General features: G+C 40.8%; 1 protein-coding gene across 1 annotated transcript in view; it reads right to left on the reverse strand.

Annotated features, from left to right (window-relative positions):
• Window positions 1-1,097: 1,097 nt before the first annotated feature.
• The window catches only part of dym (dymeclin), a 63,353-nt gene continuing 39,450 nt past the window's right edge, over window positions 1,098-25,000 (reverse strand). Inside the window, exons 15-17 of the mRNA XM_086054046.1 lie at window positions 24,011-24,193; window positions 18,444-18,557; window positions 1,098-4,179 (exon numbers count right to left, since the gene is read on the reverse strand). Coding sequence (XP_085910172.1) covers window positions 4,030-4,179; window positions 18,444-18,557; window positions 24,011-24,193 — 447 coding nt within the window. The 3' untranslated portion in view covers window positions 1,098-4,029. The remainder of the gene's footprint in view (window positions 4,180-18,443; window positions 18,558-24,010; window positions 24,194-25,000) is intronic.

Consider the following 25,000-nt stretch of genomic DNA (forward strand, 5'->3'; position numbering starts at 1 on the left):
AATACAACACATTACAAAAGCTAACAGAGTTTTTGCGAGACATTAGCAAATCTTTGGGTTTATCAACAGCATCAGTTAAAAGTTTCTTTCACATGTCTGCAACTTGACCGGCGTAAAAAAAATTCTGACTTTATTCTCTTAAAACCTTGACTTTTCTTGTGGCATTACAAATTGAATCATGTCAAATACTGTAAAGTTTCCACGTGACATGATTTTTCTAATAAGATTATGACTCCACATTGTGAGTTACAACTTATTTGTCATAGTACATTGTATTATGGACGCCAGTAAATGTTTGTTTTATTTGATTGTAGGTTTCATGAGACTTAAGTCCCGTAAAACTAACTTCTTTGATGTTGAATGATTACTTGGTTATTGTAATAGTACTACTAGTGGGAGTACAATGTATATATTTTTAATATTACAATTTTAAATCATGGAAAAGTAACGCTTCAACAGTCGCGAGACATTACCAAAGCTGCTGAGTCATCAGCTCAGTGAGCATCAAGCAATTATGAGTGTTAAAAAGAGTATTTTATTGTCTTTAGGTGTTATTAATAGCAGGGTCTCACTTTTTTTCCTTTAGCTAAATGTTACTTGTTTTATGATGCTGATAGCTTGACACAGGAATAGATGAAATCTATTTTCATAATTTCACATGAGGGGGGGAAATCAAAACATGCACAAATCAGAAGTGGCACAGACTGATGTTCCATTATATCTTGCGTACTGTGTTTTCCCAATTAATCGAACAGTGTTTCATGTTGTTAATCATGTGACACTAAGGCTCTGCTGCTTTGATACAATATTTGTATTCAAGCCCCGACTGGAAATTCACCTGTTGCTATGTTTTTATAATGTATGTATAGTAAGTAATAAGTATTTCATTTTCCATACATTAAGCGGGGCCCAGTTATTAACCCATTGAGGCCTAAAACACCTGTCTGAACAGCTCCCCAAAACCTAAGGTCGCCTTTGGAATTACCCTTGAAAACCTGAAGTTGTCCCAGAAATACAACACTTACAAAATGATTAATATCTCAGCCCCTGTAGCAGACAGAAACATAATTCCAAAAGAATTAAAGAGCTTAGACATGTGGCTTTCACACAGGCAAAATTTATTATTTACTGTTTCAATCGAAGATGTAAAAATAACGTGTCAGTGCAAGAGAAGCACTATTTTAATTAAAAAAAAATCAGGTGGTAATTACCATCCTCTATTCTGTTACAAAGACGTCAATATCGTAATTGTCGACAAACCATATCATATCACGTTCGACTGGTTCCAACTTGTCGTGCACGTCGTCTATATATCACTGCCGTTACTTTAATCAGAGCTCCCAGCGATCGATGGCGTAGGCCATTAGCCTACCTACGGCTCGAAAAAATTCCAGGACATCTTCCGCGGTCACGCGACACCGTCACGTGTATATTCTGATGCATTAAGTTGGCTAAGAGATGGAAAATTGGATTAAAAAACGACAGTGACGTATCCACTCTCCCGGTTTGAAAGGTAGAAAGACGCAACAGCGCTCCCGGCTGTAGTAGTAGAAACGCGGTTATGCGCTCCCGGCCTAACTGGGTTGAAAAAAATAAAATAAATAAATAAATGCAAATGCTAGACATGCATATAAAGAGACAAACAATAAGGTTGAAAGACTTGCTTTACCTTACTGCAACAGAAATTTATTAATTTGGGTGGATTCTGGAATTCTCATTTTTTAAACATACCAGATGCATTCAGACAGCACTAAGAAGTATTAGGGGCACACTGAAATGTCAAGAAAAACAGTTGAAGCTAAAAAGAAAAAAGTCATAAAGAAATGAGATATGATATGGAAATAAGGTTGAATTTTATTGGGAAAACATTAAAAAGTGCAAATATGGGAAAAAAGTTGCAAAAATATATATATATTTTTTTTCAACAAAAACTCCTAATTCTAATTCTTTCCCCCCCAAAAATCCACAACTTTATTGTAATTTTTTGAGTTCCCATATTCATAAATAAGGAATATTAAGTAATATTTTTAAAAGAAAAAAAACGTTAAAATGCAATGCGAAAAAGAGATTGTCCTTATATTAATGCAGGCATATATATTGACTCATAGTACCCGTTTTACAAAAACGTGTTTGTGACTTTTTTCTCACTAAATTACAATTAAAGTCCCATTATATTTTGACTTAAGCTGCAGAATATTTCAAATTGGCATAGTTATGAGTGTGGAAAATTAGCTAATATTTTTGTTATCAAGAAGCTGAATCCATCCATTACCCAAACAGGGTGCAGGAGCCTATCCCAGCTGTCTTTGGGCAGTAGGCAGGGTACACCATGAATTGGTTGCCGTCCAATCGCAGGGCACACAGAGACAAACATTCACACTCACAATCATACCTAGGGACAATTTAGAATTTTCAGTTAACCAACCACACATGTTTTTGGAATGTGGGAGAAAACCGGAGTTCCTGGCGAAAACACGCACAGGCACGGGGAGAACATGCAAACTCCACACAGGAAGGTCAGGGCCGGAATCGAACCCATGACCTCTGCACTGTGAGGCGGACGTGCTAACCAGTCGATCACTGTGCCGCCCAAGAAGCTGAATTATTGTAATATGTATTACATATAATATGTAAATAAAGCTATGTTATTTGAAAACCCTTATATTCATGATGATATTATGCATATATTCAGGAAAATATCAAGATTCACTGAAAATGAAAACTTTCTTGTTTAAAAAAATTACAATCATCCTCTAAATATTTCAATTTTATTCCTTATCCAATATTTTGAATTCTCTTAGACTTAAAACAAATCCATATTTTCTGAGAAACAAAGTGACAAAAACAAAGTATTGAAGAAGAAAAAACATTTCTTGAGTGTAACGCTGCAGCTCTGTCAACACAGGTATTTGCTCATAGTCACGGTGAATGTAAATCCTTGTCAAAATCAACATTCTCCATAATTTTTTCATATTTCAACAATTCTCGTAATATTTTGACTTTATTCTTGTAAATATCTGGAATTCTGATAAGCAAAGTAGCACTTAGCAAGAAAAAAAGGGAGAGTGTAATGTCCTCTTAACGCAGGTCATGGTTGCATCGTTACGCAGTGAACCCCCAGCACTTTTGCAGTTTATTCTCTCCATTAACTTGTTTTGGTGCTCAGACCAAAGCAATAAAAGTATTGCTTAGCCGCCATCTTGTGGCATTATGGTGTCAAGGAACTATTAAGTGACCTGAAGAGCAATAGTTAGACAAAAGTAGCACTTTGACACCATCTTGGTTCCAACGAACTACATTATAATGAATTGAAGAGCTTCAGTTAGGTTAGGCTTTACTGCCATCTTGCGGCATCTATAGGCAATTAAACATTTTAATTTTGGTGGGGAGTCAATAAAACGATTTGCACTATTTAGGCCAAGGCTCTGTCCTTCCTTATCCCCCGCGCATAGTGGGGAACACTGGATTCACGAAAAAAAACTTGATCCTCTATCGTAATTTATTGTTAAAATCTGATTTTGAAATTGTTCTGGTAGTCATATTGTTTGTTCAGTGTGGCCCTAATGCTTCATCAGCAGCAAAGTGTGTGCACAAATTAGCTAAGTCATTATAAAAGTGAGCATTTGACAGCATATTCATGAAATGCATATATTTTCGCAATTCAGTGCATCTGTAAATAAGTTATTCTGCGTGACAAGTCCTCTTTGCATATGTTTCAATTGACCTTTTTTTCTTTTTAGGAGAAACAACAACCAGGATTATAACCAGTCGCTGGTCTCTGTAACGCACCGCACCAATGGGGAGCTTGAGCATTACATGCACTGTTGAAGCAGGTCAAGCCCCCGGGAAGATTCCCAGCGGAGAAGCCAGAAGGATTGTTTTGGTTTACGACAAAATGAGGTTGCGCTGCGACACCACTGTAGCGCAAGGTCGAGGCACTTCCAAAGCAGCGTCCTATAAAAAGCAACATACACTCTCACACACACTTGTACAAAGTGTCAGTCTGTACTGGGGCAAACACACTCAGCCTCAGCCGGAGTCCATGCTAAAGAGCTCGATGCCTTGCGGGGTCCAGTGGAGACCCACTCCCGAGTTGAAGACCAGCGACCACACGTACGGGATAAAGAAGTCCTCGGGTTGGTCCTCCTCCACATACTTGAATTTCAGTTCCGGAAACTTCTAGACAACGAGAGGGATGTTGGGGAAAGGGATTAGAATGCAAGGAGTGGGATGGCGTAGGGCTGGGCGTTATGACTGAAAAGTAAAAGTGTTTCATATTGGTCGATATTGATGTATACTGATTTTTCTTTTCTTTTAACTATTGAAAATAATGACCCAGAGAAAAATGAATCTAGGTTATTTTATTTTAACATAATACTTAACCTTTAATAAGCGGTAAACGTAACTATGAAAGAGTGAAATAAACTGGTGAATATAAATATTAAAATCTGTTTTAAACAATGTGCTTAGTAGCGCTGGCCGATATGTCTGAAAAACTCTCACAAAAATCAAATTTTATTTATATAGCACACCTGCCCTCACACAAAACACACATATAACCTGATAAACTACGTTAAAAAAAAGACATGGCAAGGCACAGAGAAACAATATGAGGAAAGAGTGCCCAAGGGGAGCTCATCCACCCTGAGAGGAGTAACAGCCCACAACCACGGCGAGCGCCACCGTCACAGAGACCCCCAGCCCAGATTAAGCAGGCAGACCCTACACATGGTGCAGAGGGCCCCGGTCACCCGGGCCGAAGGAGCCTCCAGGAGGACGCCCCCCCGCAGGAAAAAGAGCCACACCTCCCAACGTGGAGGCCCCCTCATGAGGAAACACTGGAGCTAAAAGCTAAAAATAACAGAAAACAACGAAGCTGAAGGACGAATAAGTGGGAGGAATAAATGAAGCTTAGAACAAAAAGCAGTACGATAAGATAAAAATAGTCCTAGATCTAAAGAGAAAGAGAAACTATTTAAAAGCCAAACTAAAAAGATATGTCTTGAGCCTCCCTTTAAAAATATCAACAGACTCTGCAGACCTGTCGTCCTCTGGCAGGCTATTCAATAGTTGTGCTTCTCACCCTAGGAATAATTAAAAGGCCGGTGCCAGAGGACCTCAGGATCCGCGAGGGTTTATATAATAAAACCAGGTCGGATAAATAAGATGGCCCAAGACCGTTAAGGCATTTAAAAACCAATAAACAGAGCTGGGCATTCTGTCAATTTGCAGAACCGGAGCTTTAGAGTAGAGGAGGCGTTACATCTGCTTCAAAATATTGACGATGAGGATGAATTGCTCGGGAGACACATGCACGCGGCTGTGTCCCCCTTAGGGTTGGGCACCGAAAACCCGGAATCAGTGCAATCGGTTCCACCATTCCGGTTCCCCCGGACCCGGAACCGTTCAGGTTTTAGAATGTCGGTGCTAAGTTTCGATTCCTAGTTAGCCGCACGGAAAAGCTACAAACAAAGTACGACCGATTAAAAAAAAAAAAAAGTGTGCGTGCATGGCGCCGAGTCTCGGACTCCTGCCGCCGAAGCTGATTTTCATGGTACACATGGTGGGGTGTTTCTTGATTATTGATCATATAGAAATTCTTGATTTGCATTGCATGATAGCCTGCATGCACCAGGTAGATTTTCAGATAGAGTCTTCTCAGTGATCACTCTTCATAAGCTCCTACAGCAGTGGCAGATGTAATTCCACCTGACTTTGAGGTTAAATTGCTTACAGCTTCCCACGGGACACGGATCAACTCTGGGGTCGGACAACCGACCTCTTAACTAATGCGGCCACGTCGCCTTTTGGCCCGGACGCGTTGACGGCTACTGTTTGCCAAATCAAAGCGGTGACGCGTGGCTCATCCACGGGGGAAATAAGAGGAAATAACTTTGCACGATGTGCCTGACCTGTGTTCATAACAGGTAAACACATCGGGGAGTGTAATAAACTGAAAGCAAACATTAGAGCGGTGTCATTTTACACAACAGTTTGACCTTATTGTTTGAGCCTGCGGCAGCGAGGTGCCGAGTTACATGATTACTCGCTAACAGCAGTCAGACTCCCACTGGTCTCGGCTAGTGTGGACCACACTTGTTCATAGACACACATACACGCATTGTCGTACTATTTACACTGCAGTCCACTCCAGACAACAAACAATACTGGCTCGGGTGTCGATGAATGGATGTAAATTTAGTTATATATTAGGGTTGGGAATCTTTCGGCAATTAAATAGTATTACATAACTACTATGAAGTTCTGTTTAGGATGGAGTTCTGCTCCTACGGCAGCGCTGTAGTCTATCACTAACCTATGCAAAAAGAGTGGTAATCTATTAATTAAAGTAAATAATTATATGAAAAAAATACATATTAGACATGCAACTGCAAGGGTTAATCAACAACTCATCGATGATAAAATTAAATACATATTTTGACAATCAACCTTTAAAGAGACTGTTTTTTTTTTATTTAAAATTGTCCATGTCCTCAGAATTTCAGCCTTTCAACAGTAAATAGTGTCAGATTTCCGTAGTCCTGCGTGAAAGCATACTTGTTATCTTTGTGTTGAATCAAAATAAAACATTTGCAAACATCTGCTGTAACTTTGGAAAACAATGATCAATATTTTGGGCGATTATCGGACATGTAACGGACCAAACCAGTAATTTAAGATTACTTCATTTCTTTGTGCATTTTCTGCAGTGTCAATTATGTCCTGCTGTTGAATATAGGGATGGAAATTGATTTTTTTTTTTAACTGGTTCATCAAGAGAATAATAGGTAATCAATTATTAATATATATACATGTATAATCAATGTATATATAATAATGCATGAATCTTAATGACAAAACTGACACATCTACTGAAGTTGCGCCATCTGGTGATGATCCAAATTAGGAAAATTAGGATTGTTTGAAACCCTCCGGCGGAGTTCTACAGTCGACCGAGTGCTATCCTCGTTAACACTTCAATTATCTCTGTGACCTTATAAGCATACTGTAATTGGCGAGGTCTTCAGTAATGTCATGGTGATTATGCCTGAGATTTCAATCGAAAAACCCAACTTAAAATAAAATAAAGAAAAATGTCACCAGAATATTGTTTCGGCGCTAACAAATAAAAGAGTGGCTTGTGTTGAACATTTGATGAGCTGGTGCCTACGAGACAGTCGTCTACGCACAAACAACGGTCGGATAATAGCGACCCTGCTTTGTCAACACGACACAATGTGCGCTTGTGTGTGTTTGTGTGTGTAGGTTCTGGCATATGGCCTGTGACCCCGGTAGCCCTGGTGTCTGGGTCATTATGATAGCGATAGTGCAAGCGCCGAATAGGGATAGGCAGACCTCAATAGAGCGTGTCTTTCACCACAGCTGATTACTGACTGCATGTGTCTTTATACTGTATGCCTGTGCAGACAGCAGAATATAATGAGGTGCTTCTGTATTATTGATGCCCTACTTCTATCTACCTGCTGTTTGCTGTGTTTGGCCCGCGAGGTGGCCCTTGTGTTTTTCTGCCAGCAAGCTTGGCAGAGGCCATCCAATATTAATTGTGTCATGGATGGACCAAGATACGTTGGATTTAGTGTTTGGCTGACATTGTAGCAATATGACTTCAGGTCACATTGAGTTTGCCTATAGTACTCTTGAACATGGGCCCATAATGGCCTCCTCCGATTTTGACAAAATATTCAAAATATGTCACGTCAAAAGATGAATGAAACCAACCTATAACTGTGCTTTCATCCAAGGAAGTTCCTCCAGACACTACGACCATCCACATATGAAGGATGCATTCTTTATCCCTTTCCCGAAGCCAAAGAGGGATAAATGTGAATGATGGGTCCACTTGTGATGATGTCAAAGTTTAACGCCAGCAAGATAAAGCCTTTTACCTTCATTGTAGTAAACATTTCGTTGGGGACCATATGGTGTTACAGATGACAAATCCGGGCGGTCCCTTGGTTTTAGTTTTTGTTTTTTTTGGCATGTGTATGTGAGGCTTTGCAAAGCTCTACGGGCAGAATGATGTCAATACACAAAATAACTGCATAAGAGTGTCTATCTGTTCGAATATGACATGTTTTTTGTTTTTTTAAACGGATAGAAGGATAGAGTGATCAAAACTTAGCGGTAGTTGGTCGCAGTTTGTAGTCAGAAACGCTAACGGAAGCCCGTTTAAAATCATAGGCGGGTACGATTTCTTACCGGCCAGATAAACGGACGACGGAAGGGTACCCCGGCGGTAGGCGATAAACACGAATTTTTAGTAAAATACGCAGCTCTGCCAACACATTGTAAGTCTCAAAAATAGTTGATCCATTTCATAATCAGTTAGTTGTCGTTTAATAGTTGCACCTCGAGTAGCTACCAAAGCTGATTGCTGATCTGATCATCCAAAGCATTGTCATGTCAACTGTGATGGCTTCCAGAAGAAAATTTTGGAAGACGTACAACATGTGTTGCATTTAAAGCCTTCACACTCATTCAAATACTTGAATTCTGCTTTCAATATCTGAGTGTGTCTCAACATTGAAAATGAGGAGCGCCTCATCATCGGGACGCCACTCGCGTTTTTTATTTTTAGAACAGATGGGACAAATCAGCACTTCCGATGTCTAGGCAAGCCCATTTCCCAAAATGATAAGCTGTAAACATGGCGTCCCGTCTGGATGGCGGGCCAGCAGTTAATCTGAAAAGCTGTCATGAGAGCAAAAAGGGGGAGCAGAAATGATGCGCTTTAAGCCACCAAAACTAACGTGTTTGATCAAAATAAAGAGTTTCACAACTTAAGTTCCCACAGGAAGAAAAATAGTAACACAAATCTTAGCAATATATTACTCATGTATTGTTTTTCTTATACAGTGCAGTAGGGCTGTTCGATTTTGCCTAACAAGAAAATCCCGATTATTTTCTCAAACCCGATTTTACGATTACGATTTCTTTGTAAAATAAAAAATAATGAAAAATGAAGTATTTTGAATGTCTTTTATTTAATCTTAATTTTTCTTTCTTTAAACTCAAAATGCCAGTCAATTTAACTTAATACACACAGAACAATCCATTGTGATTAACAGCATTTTACTTACACTATAGATTTCAGATCTGTTCTTAATCAAACCAATAATGAAAGAAGAAAGTGCCTATACCATCTGAAACGAAATCATCAACATGAGAGAAGGTAGACAGTCAATTCTGTAAACCAAACCGTCTGTCAGCAAGTCATTTTGACAACCAGCTAGTTAATAGCCTTTCACCTTTCATCACATAAATCAATGATTAGTTTAAAACTGTCACTCAATAATACAATGCACTGTCCAGCTTAAGTACAGATGCATAGTCATGACCAGAGGTCCGTTGTAGAGGAGAAAAAAAGTGACGCCTTTCAGACGTTGAGTTACTTGCTCACAGGTTGTATTGTACATGCGGGGCACACACTACACTACAGATCTTTATTTGCCCGATTTATTAACTAAACGCTCACTTAACTGAGCAAATAGCAGAATCGCCGGTAGCCATGGATGTTGTCGTTATTTCGGACTGCGTGCTTGTGGGAGGAAGCGGAAATGCGGAGGAAACTACGGTGGCTAAGATGCACCAAAAATAAAAAAAACGAACATGCCGTTTTTAACATAGTTTTATCCAGAAAATTCGGTTTCGGTTCAAAATCGCTTAATCGAGCAGCCCTACAGTGCAGTATTCGTTACACCACTAGTTGTACCTTTAAGAGTTGGATCTTTTTATCCGATGCAAATCTGCAGATCCGTTTATCTAAAAGACCTCTTTTTAAACTGATCGACTGTTCTGCTTCTCACCGTTATGCTCATTTTGTTTTACCGAAGACCGATGAGTCATAACATGGTCAAAACAAAAGTCAATCCTTGCTACTTGGCTTTGCTCAAAGTAGTGTTGAAAGAAACATGGTTCATGAGCATAATGCTGAGCAGTTTTATCTGCGAATGACTTGAGGCCTTGGGGCAGAAAAAATCTCAACCCAATCTCAAATTCTAAATGGATAAGAAGCCCGCCTCGCTGGCCTGGAGCTGAGCGTTGAATGCGGGGTCAATATTGGTAAACAGAACTGGCACTTCGGGCTGATTCATTGGATTGTAGTATTGTCAATGGTAAAATTATCGCGATATTATTTAGTGAGATCAGACATTCATACACTCTGTCACCATCTGTACCCAATCAAACGAACATCTTAGCAGACTCAAAATAATTCAATTAATTCTTCTTATTTTCATGCTTGTAAAAAAAAAGATAACTGGTATCAGCTATTCGTCAGACTACTGTAGATGTTTTTCCTCCGGTATATTGAGTTGCTTTCACTGCCTACACTGGTACTCAAAAGAAAAGCTTGGGAACAGTGTGTCAACAGTAAAGGACAAGATACACCAATGGGACGTCGGTAAGCGTCGGAGAGTCTGATTGCGCCGTCTGATTGATGTAGCGAACACTGTCGTAACATCGGACCTCGTCAGGAAGCATCTAGTGGGCGTTTCAGCATGTTGATTCGGCGTCATGAGTCGTGACATGGTCGCTCTGATTGGCTGTTTGCTAGCGAATCAGAACACGGGGTACGAACGGGAAGTGACAAATGTGGATAAACAGTCAGCCTTTGTTGCCTTAATCTTCCTACAAGTAAAAGAGCGAGGGTTGACAATGCAAGTACTTCACGATACTGTGTCAAGAACTTGAGGGTTTGCTTCACGAGAGAGTTCATCGAGAGCGAAAAATATAGCTGAATGCATTGTTTACGTTTTTATAATCCGACACCAGTCAATATCTTTCCGGTTGGCTTTTTCTAACCATGAGGAATAGTGACTACCGCCGCCGATGCTATGGAGGGGTATTACATCTCACATATGCGCAGAAGGTACTTTAATGGTCAGCGTCGCTGTCCGTCAATACGGTGTATTTTTCCAGCGTGACGTGCCGACAGTTGGCCACAGAGGGTAAGCGTCAGTCACAGTTGGCCAACGTCGGATTGGTTTATCTAGGCCTATCCTGGACTTTTTTTTCCTCCTCTGCCATTATTGGACGAAGCACAACAAAGAATCTGATCTGGCCACATACAGTATCTCAACACAAGAATGTTTCCTGTGGGTTTCGGTGCTTGGAACATTATCTTTGGAGCCTCGACTGTCTGCACAGACACGTCCTTCGCCCTCTTAACTCATTCACTGCCATTGACGAATTTACTTGTCTTTTCACAGTCCAGCCATTCAATCCGAAGAATTTGTTTATATATTTTTTAAAATTTTTCAAATGTTAGGGTAAAAGAGGGTCTGAAAATGTCTGGCAGTGAATGACTTAATATATCTGCACCATCCCACCCCTCCTGGCACTCACGACAGCTGTCTGGGCCCACTAGGCCTAAACTCCTATCAGTTGTAGGTCCAGGCAGGCCGTGCCCTCGCCTCTGGACACAGACTGGCTGGCCTCATGTCTTCACTCGGGGACGCCTCGTTCCCTTCCCTTCCTTCCCCTGTGCTATGCTGTCAAGAGCTGGGCTGGACAGAGAAGAATGCGAGCTGCGGAGCAAGCATGAACCACACTCAAACACACAAACAGGCAGCGAGCACATGGTAATCTGTCAAAAACAAACCACTCACAAACATACACACAAGCAGAGCATGGTGATCGGTCAAAAACAAGACAATCTATTATTAATCTTACAAGGCTCACGGTCACGGGGAGCTTGGATCCTGTGTTCAAATCGTACTGGAAGGACTAATAGATTCATTGTTTCTTAAGGACGGTCTGGCATGATGCTGATGTTTTCCCATGTGTTTATCAGAGATTATGTAATTTTCAGTTGACAGCAAGTGACAAAATGGCCACCCCCTGAGATGGGTAAAAATGGGTGAAATTTGCTTCTAAACTCAAATTCCAAAAACAATTGTAATAAGAAGCCGTGTTTAGACTAGTGGGGGCGCATACAACATATTATTTTCAAGACACTTTCTGGGTTGACTTAATCTTTAACTAACATTTTTGTATTTATTTATTTTGATAATCTCCAGGGAGTACAGAAGGTCTAAGTAAATCTCAGGTAAAATAAGGTAAAAAAAAATGTTGATTTCTTTTTAAATGCTAACAAAATTTTTGTCCCGATCGGTAATGGAGACAATAAACCTTTATTATGCGGGTGCAGACAAATATCTTAATATTCGACTACTTTCCTACCTAAACAAAAGATGGAGGGCTGGATTTGTATTACTAATTCACCTTTTGATGTTTTGTATGATTATCTGAGATTATTTCAAAACGCCACAGTCACTCCGGCTTCTTTGGCAGGTCTTGTCTACGAACAGATTGTATAACACACTCAAGTCATGCAACTTGTGTAATTAAGAGTCAAATGTGCATGTACGATGTTCTCCCTAGCAAATCGTTAATTTGTTAACGTCTTCGAATCAAAAACATCCACTCCACTTCAAAACAGAGTTGCTGTGGCTGCTCGTTTACATGACAACTGTGTTTTTGGAGTGTTCTGTGCAGACACACAACAATACAACAGTAGATCATAGATTCCTTTTCGCATTTGTGCTAAAGATGCTTCTCCCAAAAAAAGTGTACGGGACTCCTAATGTGTCCAACAACAGACAGATGTTAAATTTTAAACCTATATGCTGACAAACGGTATTGAGAAGAAAAAAACAAGACTTCATTCTTTAATACATCTGTGAAACCGTGTTTCAGTATCTGCTGCTGTTTTGGTTGGCAATAGAGTTGAAATGGCAGTTAACTGCAGTTAACTCCTTAATGATAATATCTATTAACTGTGACAATTACCGGTAATGTTCACAGCTCATCACAGCTTTTTCCAGATGGGAAAAGTGAGGCATTTATTTTTCTGACGCGGATGACGCACCTGGTGAAATTGGGCTGTTACTTGACCATGAACAAATTTGCATAATGTACTGAAAATCAGCAACCTAATACATTTGATAAATTCACTCAAAGCAAATGATTAGTGGACCCTGTGTTAGAGTGACAGTCAATTATTCTTGATCAGCTAATCATGTCTGAGCCGATGTAATTCTTAGGATAAAAGAGATTCGGGAGCGAGAACTCATATGTGGCCCATTTCTGTTGATGTGAGAATGTCGTTGGCCACTGGTCCAACAGATGCCCAGGTACTTATCAAAACCCGCAAAGCTAACTAGCCACCCCCCTCCTCCCTTTAGCCCATCCTCAGGAGCCAGAGAGTCTGTCGGTTATCGCTGCTCAATAAGGCAGATTTCGGTCGGCCTAAACAACACATTCCACAGCCACTGCCCATGAGAGTCACTGAAACAACACACACCACACACCCACAAACAACGAGACTGCGGGAGGGTCGTCCCCGAGGCCGTCGCCTTTTAACCCTTTCTTTCAGTTTGGACAGTCTTGGCATGTGTGTGTTTTTTCGCGTGCCTTAAGCTAACAGGCGTCTTGTAGTCTTCTGTCAACAATTTTCCCCTGACGGGGAACAACAGTTTGTTTTGTCAGTTAGCAATCTGGACAAAAACTATTAACGTCACAGAAATGCCTTTGGGAACACCATGACAAGTCTGTGTTGAAATGTGAATGATTTTATGGTTCTTTCCTGCAGAAAGATACCACAAAGTGGTGAGGGGTGGCCCAGACATTGCCAAGAAGGCTCAGAATCTTGTGTTTGGACGGTTACTTATCTGTTTTACAGATGTCTACGGGAGATTAAATAATTAGGTCATGGGTGTTACCTGTTGTTAAGGTTCCGAGATAAGTGTGAATTTGACTAACATTTACTAATTTGTGTACTAGCACTATCTGAGGTTGGAAAATACAAGTGATTTTTCAGATCATGTTAAATGTTCTTCGAGTGGTTGCATGCTTGTCACTTGCTTGTCACTCAAGAAGGCATGAGGGTAAAACTGAGTGTGCTTGGAATTGGAACATGATTTGAAAGATATGACTGTGAAAATGGCTTTGTCTATGACTTGAGCTGACTCGTTCCTGTGCTGTTTTTGTTTTTATTAAAGTAGTGCTTATGATATATTGATGATTAATCATAAGTTATGCAAAAGCAAAACTGGTAAGAAAACCTCGATAAATTCACCCAAAGCAAGTGAACAAGAAGTCGTCTTTTTATCAATGGCTACGTTTACATGGACAAAATTTCAGAGTTCGGATTAAAATGATTGGATGCACTGACACTAAAATATTGATCCGATGAGGACTTGCGTGTTCATGCATCACATTTTCGAGCAGAACAAATTATTCTGACATGCACAGAGTGACCAAATATACCGGAAATACTAGTAGAGGAAGAAGCCTTAACGACTTCCGCGCCAACAAAACATTGCTCCGTCCATTTCTACTTTAAAGGGACACTTGGCTGAGCTTAACATTGGCACTTATATGATAGGTTTGCATGTAAAAATGACATCAGTACTAAAATGCCCCCCTCAAAAGACTCCGTAGTGATTTAAGGGCTTTTTTTGTGATTAGATTTATGACAAATTGCCCCGGTCTCAGCGGTCTACGTCATGGGAGGGAGGCAAGCGTGGTGGTATTGCTCGCTTTGTCAGTTCTGTTGTCTAAAACGGCGACCGATCGCCACCAAAATGCAAATGCACATTTCTACTCTTGTTCACTTCAACCTGTGAAAGTATAAAAGTGTTCTGCACAATAGTTTTGATTTATTGACATCAAACGTGAGTTCATCAGGATCACCTTCACAAAATCAAAAATACCGTGGCGATTGCTCCTCCACTTTAGCAGGCTGAAGCGGACAAGAGCATGAATGCGCACACGAACCCCAGCTGGTTATATTTCGGACATTTAGCGACGCTAAACTCGTGTCAACTCTCAGGAGGCAGACGGCGACTGGCAGTGGGCAAGTAATCAGGCAAGCATGGATCTTTACCTCTCGACCGAACAAGGATAGAACGGTAGGGGGCGCGGCCATTCTCCTCATTAACAAGAGGCGTTATTCATGGAGTCACTTATTTCCTAATTTCTCCCAAATTCATTGATAAAATACTCTAAAAAACTCTTTTCATTTTCCTGATCAAAAAACACATCAAATGAACTTTTTAGTGAAAACATGGCCATCCCGGCCGGTTACGTCGAGTTAACACTTCCTAATGTGTGCAGTCTGCCTTTCAACCAGTGAGAGCTGGGATAGGATCCAGCTAACTGCGATCAAGTTTCATAAATCTAACATAAGAGAAATGTTATGGTGTGAGGTAGTTTGCCACATAAATAGGCTGCCAAAGAACAAACAAAGCAATTGTGATTTTCTGGTATTTTGCCAAAGAAATCAAGTTATGATGTTGAAGGCCTCAAGTTGGGTGAAACATAACCTATCATCGCTTGCCGCTTAAAGACCCTGATACACCAAACCGACGTTGGACGTCGTTAAGCGTCGTTGCGTTTTTTAAGCGCCGTCTGATTGATGTAGTGGCCACCGCCGTAGTGTCGTAACCCGTCTGTAAGCGTCTTGGGGGCGTCTACGTATGTTGAATCGGCGTCGCCAGTCGTGACATTTGGTCACTCTGATAGGCTGTTAGCTAGCAAATCAGCGCACGGAGCACCAACGTGAAGTGACAAAGGCGGAAAAACTGTGAGACTCGCTGCCTTAATCCTCTTACAAGTACAAGAGCGAGGTTTGACAATGTAAGTATTTCGCAATACCATGTCAAGAACGTGATGGTTTACTTTGCGTGGGAGTTCATCGTGAGCGAAGAATAGAGCTGAATGCATTGTTTACGTTTTTATAATCCGCCCCCAGCCAACATCTTTCCGGTTGGGCTTTTCTAACCATGAGAAATGGTGACTACCGCCGCCTATGGTATGGAAGGGTATTACATCTTATGCATGCACAGAAGGTACTTTAATGGTCAGCGTCGCTGTCTGTCGTTGCGGTGTGTTTTGCAAGCGTGACGTGCCGACAGCCGGCCGGATGCCACAGGGGGGAGGCGTCTGTCACTGGCGAACGTCGTTTTGGTGTATCAGGGCCTCAACTCATTCACTGCCAGACATTTTCAGACCCTCGTTTACCCTAACGTTTGAAAAAAATTGAAAAAAATATAAATAAGTTCCTGGGATTGAATGGCTGGACTGTGAAAAGAGAAGTAAATTTGGTAATGGCAGTGAATGACTTAAAAGGGTTGTCAAAGAAAAATGCCAAAACCTGGCAAAGAGGCCAAAATAAGTTCACAGAAACAAGTGAGCAAGCCTCAAAGTCAACGATATTAGACCCAATTTAACGATTATCCTTCACCGCTACCTCGTCAGCATTCTTTGTGCGTTCATTGCCAAGAGCTTTTAGCAGTAATTACCAATTCATTGATGATTCCACACGACATTAATCCAGCCGATGGATTTTCACGGGGGCTGAGTAGCCGAATGAGCTCATCAGACCAAGGCATGCGCGAGGTGTGGAGAGAGACAGCTGTTTGTTTGAGCGATGGCACTATCAAATAGTGGCCTGTGTCTCCCCGAGGAGACATTGGCTAAATTGTCTCTTCACTTCACGGCGCCCTCTGGAGGTACAAAAGCACTCATAAGGGCGAAGCACGTGTGCGGATGTAAAAAATAAAGGATATGAGGCATATATATGGAAAATACAATCAAGAAGAAAAACAAGTTTGGGGATAGGGGTGTAAGGACTAAGACCCACAGTCCAACTCCTAACAGACAAATAACGGCCTCCTCCCAAAAATGTTGAGAATTGCCTATATTTAAACTATAAACCCTAACTACACCCCAAACTCTGCTCCGAAAACACTTTATGATCATTTGAAACTCATCTTACAACATTATCCTTAAAAATAATGGCTTCCAGATACACAGAATTGCAACCAAAATTGTAAGGATGCTGGCAAGGATGTTGGCGCTTCGCAACATGCAAAAATACCAATTACTACTTTCCTATTTGTCTTTTTTTTTTTTAAACATTTTTCACTGAGTGACACAAAGATACTCCAATTGTTAAGATACTGTACATCGCAAATGATTTTTTTTGTAATTTTTTTTTTTAACCTTAGTTGGCCACAGATTGTACATTACGTTGAACAGTCAGTCGTTACCAGCTGACCACTGCCAAGAGTGATACGGACCTTCACCCTCACAAGGAGCCTCGCTTGCCTGTCGGCATGACAGTGCGTGCACAAAAGTACACACAAAAGGTGTGAATAGATGCGTTTCCCCACGAATAGGTTTAGTTATGTTCTCCGGATAAATGTGCAAGTAGGTGAATGACGATTCGCAATCCGTCGAGGGTTCATTGAATAGAAGAGAATAACAGAAGAAGAATAGAAGAACCAAATTAACTGTTTTCTTATCTCGCAACTACATTATGGTGGCAAACGCTTCTCATTTTTCATTGTGGTAAATGATTTGTGAGACTCGTTTAAAAAGATTTAACACAACAAGTTGCTCGTCTATTTGTGTCACAGCAACACCACAACCTTCAGCAAATTTCCTAATTGGCTTTCCTTGTGCTTTACCTCAAAATAAATGGAGCGTGGCTGAACTCAATGTTGAACACACGCACAGGGTGTGGCGAAAGGAAATAATGGACAGGTTTAATATGGATGTTGGCCATTTTCTGAGCAGATTGGGGAAGAAATATCACTCTTAAACACCGCAGTATAATCGGACAGGATAATCTTTCAGAGAACTCCGACAATCAGCGAATTGATCGCAAAGGAGGGAAAATGTTCAATGTCGGCCCGATTGTTGGTACGTGTGTACCCCATTTTAGAGCGACATGACTGAGAGACACAGCAGGGTTGTGGCCATGCTTGAAGGACACGGCGGAGCTGCCCACATGGCTCATTGAAGGCTACGTCACCTTGTGTGTGGGTGTCGATGGCAAGGGCCACGTGCCATCCCTCTTCCAAATGCTAGCAAGACAAATGCCTCGCGGCCGGTATAAAACACGGAACACATGATGAAACATGCAATTAAGAGCTTCAGAGGCGGTGTGGAGCAGAGCGGGGGAAAGACTGGATACATATTTCCTCGCTGATTAATGGCGGAGCTGTGGGAGGGGCCGGGGTTCGAAAACCTGGCAGGAGTGGTTGGAGTGTTGGGTAACGAGGCATTGTGTCTGATTTATATACGCCCGGCTCACCCCAACCCTCACCCTTTCCCTCCCGATCGTATGTGCCCGTGACAAAGTGCCCCCGGCCCCCCAACCCATCTCCTTGAAATGTCATTATGTGTTCGCATGGAGCAGGCCAGCAGGGATGGAAGGGAGATGGGCGTTATGGCTAATGAGAATGCGGTTTGGCCTTTTGTCACATGTCCCAATGGCTCTTTCCATCTTCCTCCCAGTTTTCCCCTATTGTAATTCCTTTCCCACCTGTGCACACAACTTAATGACTGCAATTCACCCCTGCGGTCCAAAATGAATCGTGATTATGGACGACTTTGAGCGCACGTTTTACCTTCAGCCTGTCTATAGGCAGGACCTGGGCTCCTTTCATGATCACCTCCTGGACCCTCTCCACGGACAGGTCACTTCCGGCCTGCTCCAGACGCTGGCTGAAGAAGGCAATCACCTAGAAAGGTTGCAAAGGAAATAGAGAAGGACATTTAAAAAATAAATTAAAAAGGGACTTAGCTGTGTTTCACCAAGTCAACCTGGAACTTTTTATGTACTGAATAGACTATGTTGTCAAAACGATCCCCATCATTCAGGCCTTCAAAAACAGACTTAAAACAGGTCACTATTACAGGTGGTCCTGTGTTTGTGATGGAGTTTTCTTCCAGTGATGGCGACGGAACCCAAATTTGAACGGGAGTCAAAGTCACTAACCAACACGAATGCAGTAGTTAAGTCTGAAATACTGTCAATATCTGAAAAACTCTTCTGATTCAAAAAATGAAACCAGTCAAATGACAACGATTAAGTACTCCGCGTAACTGTACAGAAGGTTCTGGGATATAATTCGGCTTTGGAGGTAGTGTCGGAGTCCAGTTAAACTGTCTTCATATAAAATGCTGTAGCATTAGTGTTTTTATACTGAAACAACAATTGTCCTTTGACAAAACCTACACTTGGAGAACCATTTACTCCATACCTTTGTTAACATGCAAACAACCAACCAGACCAACACGGTTTTCATGATATCAATGGCCAATGAGATGTGCTAGCGCCCGTGTGGTGTGAGCTGACGTGTAACGTGTGACGTGTGCTAGCATAGGCTCAAGCGGAAAGCTGGATAATGAACGCGGCTGGTGCCTTTCACAGGCACAAAAAGCTCTTTGCTTTCCTTTGAGACACACAGGCATTCGCTTCATGCTTCGCTCATTGAGGCTTAATATCAATTGCCAGCCCTCACTTGGTCTAATCCCACCATCGTCGCATCAGGCCCGCAGCAGGGAGTGCCAGTATATGATGACACCCAGTGCAATATGGAGGATTCATGATACTTATAGAACCACACAACAAAGCAGCCTTTTTCCTATATGGACGTCAGCTGACGGAGCTTTAACAACAAGGCGGTGATGATCACTGATGCAGATGCACAAACGCTGGATAAACATCGGTGCAATATCTGGATGGCATGGAAAAAAAAATGTCAAAATGTTGCCAACACAAATTTATTAACTGCACAGGCAATGTTCGAAATACCGTTTAACATTAACCGTCAAAAGTGCAGACAAGATAAATATCATTTAATACAATTAAATACAGTTAAAATAAAGTCAAACTATACACTCTTTGAAGATGCCTGAGTGGTGACAGACATACAGTATCTCACATTAGGATGCGGCCTCTGTCACTTAGTGGCGTTTTATGTGTATTGTTGGGATCAAGAGTCATGTGATGTTTTATAGAATTGCGCCTAGAAAAGCTCAATCACCTTACTTTAAAGTTATAACTTTAAATTGTACTAATTTTGGGGTGTACCAAATGGCATTTTTTTTAACTGTATATTGATTATACTCTGTATTGTGAGATTATAGTGATAATATACAAAGTGTCCCAAAATATTTGACATCTTTGCAGTCTAATAAACATCCAATTATTGCCTTAATGATCAAAAATGTTCACAATGTGTGTAAGAATCAGATTTCATTATTTTTTTTAAAAACAATTTAAAACAGTAAATTGTTGTCACGTGCATTTGTCAAAATATCCCTAGAATCAAGAATTAAAGCACATTTTATACCCTCAATCATTTTAACCCATGCAAGCAGTAGTCCACTATGTAGCATTTGGACATATCGCTCAAAAAATAAACATTGAACATTTGTGAAGCTTTGGGAAGTGGGTTATAAAATCAATATCCGTTTAAATTTATACATATTAACTCCCCGGTGTTATTTTATTTTTACTAGGTTTGTGTTAACTTTGTCCAAAAAAATGGCACTGCCATACATATCATTTTTTAGGTTTTTCTTAAACCCCCACTGGGCAATAAAAGTCCGCTAAGAAAATGAACTATTCTGTATATGTATTCAAAATAATAATTAGAAAATTTCATTTGACATAATTAGAGCCTTAAATACGGTACGTCGGTCATAACCAAAGATTTATTTTTTTACATTTTTGAAAATGCCATTTTTTCTAAAAACACTAGACTAAAAAAAAATGGCACTGCTTTTGAAGTGTGATAACTACGTCATTTTTGAAGATTTTTTCACTTTCAACCTCTCAAAATGTTCAGTGGCACCAGACCTATCCATACATGTATGAGTTATTTTTTTTAATGGCCTCTATGGACAATAGTAGTATTTTTCCAATATCAAAAAATAACTATGGTACGAAAAATGTACAGCTAATCCACGTGATCGGAATCGGTATGGGCTGATCTCACGCATGGAAGATCGGTATCAGAATCGGTAGCATAAAACCCTGATCGGAGTACCCGTAGGATTTGCACATCATTAGCTAAAGTACAGTACAATAAAATTTTATTTATATAGCGCATTTCGCAACAGCTACAGCTGTAACAAAGCACTTTACATACAACAAAATAGCAATAATAGTGAAAACAATAAATTAACACAAAACACTATATGCAATAGACACCGGAAAACTGCCAAAAAGTATCAAGCATTTCTCATTTACCAACGACCCTACTCGGAACGAACTAAAGTATTCCCTTCATTTTGTGATAGCTAGTGGGTTTCAGCCCAAACGGCATCAAGTAGTGTTTGTAGTGCTGCGCTACGATCTCCCCTGGAGTTATGTTTGATAATTAAAAATCTCTGTTTGACTCAGTCTTTTTCCCCCCCAAATATATGTATTTGGCAAACCGACAGCACTAAACACATCCGCGTGCAGCGTTTCTTTTCTCGCAACCAGAATCCACAAGAGCTACAGCGAAATACTAATCTCCTCATCAGTTCTGAAGGCCTCCCATATGGGGTTAATTTAGAGGAGCAGTTCCTTCAATCCAGCATCTCATATGCACATGGATTTGCAGCCAGAGAGGGGGAAGACTTTGGAGAATCGCCTTGGGGAAGCTGCCTTAACCGAGGGATTCCAGCAAGCATGCTTCCTCATACTTATGGATAACAGCGGTGCCTATGGCGATATACTACGCGGCAACCCCCCAATTGCACAAACACACACACAAACACAGCAATGGGAGACCGCTTGGCTTCCTTTTCCTTTTCCCACTCTGCTGATAAAGTCGTGAGTGACAGCTCCGCCTCACCAACATAAATGCTGTTAATAAATATTTGACATTGATCCTGTGAACACAAGGGCAGGATTGATTATTTTATCAATACTGCACAACCTTCCTGTTGTACATAAAAATCTTTATTTGTATAAAACAATTGTTGGTTCTCTTCTGTGTATGAAAGCAAAGACAATGGTTTGTGAAATAGCTTGAAACTGACAACGGTAATAATAAATATGAAAAAATACTGTAAGACAATGAGATTCAGGTGTTACTTTTGAAATGTGGTTCAACAGAATGAATACCAAAATAAAATAAAATAAAAAAAAAATAACGAATGAAACATGAAACAGGTCTGGGCAAAAAAGCCCAGAGTATAGAATGAGAATAATTTGATCTGCAGTATAACAGGAGGATTAAATAGTATTCAGGACCAGACCTTCCCGCGTGGAGAGGCTTTTTCTTATTTATTTATCTCTTTATTTTTTTAATGATGAACCCTCCTCCTGTGCTAGTTTCGTAACAAAAACAACGAGTCAATATGACTTGCTCGACATTTAATCACTGACAAATATAGTAACACAATGCAAAGTCTATTTTTAAAAAAAGAAAAAAAGGGGAACGTATAGGGCCTGCAGGAATCGTTTAATGCACTTTTTTTTTTTCCAGCGGGACAATTTGACATGCAATGTAACACTAGGTTTAAATATATTCGATCAGCATTAGGGTTGGGCGTCGTTTGAATTTGGACGATTCCGGTTCAGATTCCGGTCTTTGATTCTACTCCGGTTCCTAACTATTCTCGATTCTGATTCTTAAAAAAAAAAAAAAGGAGTTATTCTTGGACAATCACACGAACTTCTCTGTTCTTTAATTTCTTGAACTTTTTTCTGTTTGTGAACTTTACCATGAATTACTCAAAGGGCTGTTTTTAACCAGTGTATTTGTTTTTAATAAACATTTTTATATTATTATTTAATATTATTTTTCACAAGAGCTTTATTTTTTAGAAGTTCAAGACAATACAATAATGCAGCTGTTACTGACATCATGCTACTGAACACCACTTGATTGGCTAACCTTGTCTTTCTTTATAAAGAAAATATGTATGACAAAAATAACAGTGCATTTTAAGGGCAAGCAAGGAAAGTCTACCTAATCCAAGCAGTCTATGTAACCATATGCTGTATGTGTATATGTATAGTATGTATGTATATTTGCTGCAGCTATGTATGCTATAGGCTAAATATTAGCTGTATATGTGTATTTGTGTGTTGAACTTGTTGGCATTAGACGTACTTAGCCGATTCTGACTCTGGGTCATGAGTCGCATCGTGTCAGTTCTATGGCTTGGCGTCGGCCGAATGAGCCAGCCGGGCCGGGCCGGGTAGGATCACCGACCCCGCGAAGGGCGACTTCTGCCACCGCGGTGTCCCAGAGGCCGTCGCAGCTGTGGAGATCCGTGGAAATGGCCCGGCGCACACCCAGAGTCGCCGCCACCGCGGCCCACGCTTGCCTGCCGGCACGAAGCGAGCTGAGGGGCTGACCGAGACGATCACGGCAGCTCGAGTGGGGGCGAGCTACCGTGCTATTGCGACACTGCGACCTCGTCGCCGTCTGTGTTCATTGCCTCGCCTTTTTCATTCGGTTTGAAAGCGAAGGACTTCCACACCGTACTTCAGCCCCCCGTTTTATCAACGAGTACGGGCTTTTCTGCAGCTGCTTTGTCTGTTCTTCGTTGTCTTTTCGGCTTTCGGCTTTTCTCTCTCTGCCTGTGAGCAAGGAGGCGGAGGCGCGTGGGCAACTACGTCACACTCGCTGGCTGCGCTTAGAGGGACAGGCTCCAATTTACCAATTCAATTTCAATTTCATTCAATAAAATTAAATAAAGTACCGTTTGTTTTTAAATGCTGGTATAGTACCGTTTTAAAAACTCTAGTATTGGGATACTATATTGTTACCGGTATACTGTGCAACCCTAATCGCCATTAAGTGTTTGTCAGTCATATTCTAAGTGTGAGTAGTTTTACTGCACTTTGGTTTTATAACAATTGTTACTTCATTTTATAGTTGTAGGACAGGTGTATATGGAACGCTTTAAAAAAAGCATTAATAAATGATGGCGATTACCCACGAATAAGCGGCAGTAAGAGGCAAATGGAAAGCTCTTCACTGAAAAAGACAGTGTTTATGTGTTTCGGTAGCTGTTCTTGTTTCGGTTAGCAACAGCTAATGTGTGAATACCAGCGTCAGTCAATCAACTAACTTAGTGACTGCAAAATGTCACTGTATGATATTAAGAGTCACTGACAAGAAATTATAGTTACCACATTATATTTGAAGAAATGAGGCAACCTTTCATGTGGGAAACTTACCGTGTCCAGGTTTTGCATGATGTCCTGGAAGGACGGGTGTGTCCTGAACTGCTCAAAGAGCTCCCGCTTGTAGAGTAGCGCGTATACCAGGTTCGGGTTGTGGTGCAGTGAGTTGCAGAGGCAAGAGTTGATGATCTCCAACATCATGCGGATCACTTCCTCAATCACATTCAAGTCCTGAGCCTGAGGCGGAAGACGAAGGAGGAGGAGAAGGACATAAAAGGTTAATTGAGTTCCCACAACACTGGTTTCACGTATAATGGTGTTTTCAAATGATTTCTTCCACAAAGATTAATGTGTGTACTTTGGGGGTTGAAGGGGAAAAGAATTCTAAAGGCAAGGCTGTAAAAATGATTTCACATTTGCTAACTGTCGCTAACGTTAGGAGGAAAAGGTAACAATATAACATATTAGTCGCGATCCCTTGAAGAAATGTCCCAATCAACCGCAGGTTGCATCAACCACTTCTGAATAAATGCCTCCCTCAAATAAAACGTCTCCGTTTTCCCAGCAGAGAAAAAAAAAAAAAAGATATGGTGATGTCTTTCAAACACTGACATGCTGAGCCCATTTGAACACACCTGCTAACCAAAACAACTGCGCTTAAACAGTCTTTCAGGTTAATTTGTGTGTAGTCTTTGTGCATGCTGTAAACAAGTTCACTGCACTGGAAGATAATTACCATTCCAGTGCACTCTGATGAGTGGTCGCGCCACAATGTTGCGGGCATCCATGTTTCAGGTTTCATGTTCCAGGCAGCGATGCTACTCATTTGTTCCATCCATTCTGCCTCAATTGTTAATGTTTCTCCTAAATCATTTATGTTGATTTAAATTCCAGTTTCACTTTACAAAAAACTGCAATGTACCGCAAACATTGTTTAATATTCCAAAAATGCCTTTGTACAAATAACGACCTCCCCATCACCTGCTGCTGTTGATCTTTTTGGTTCACGCTACTCATTCTTTACTGATTAACTTGATATTTTTA

Source organism: Filicampus tigris, chromosome 15, assembly GCF_054856515.1.
Source record: "Filicampus tigris isolate MCC_2025a chromosome 15, RoL_Ftig_1.0, whole genome shotgun sequence".
Classification (NCBI taxonomy): Eukaryota; Metazoa; Chordata; class Actinopteri; order Syngnathiformes; family Syngnathidae; genus Filicampus; species Filicampus tigris.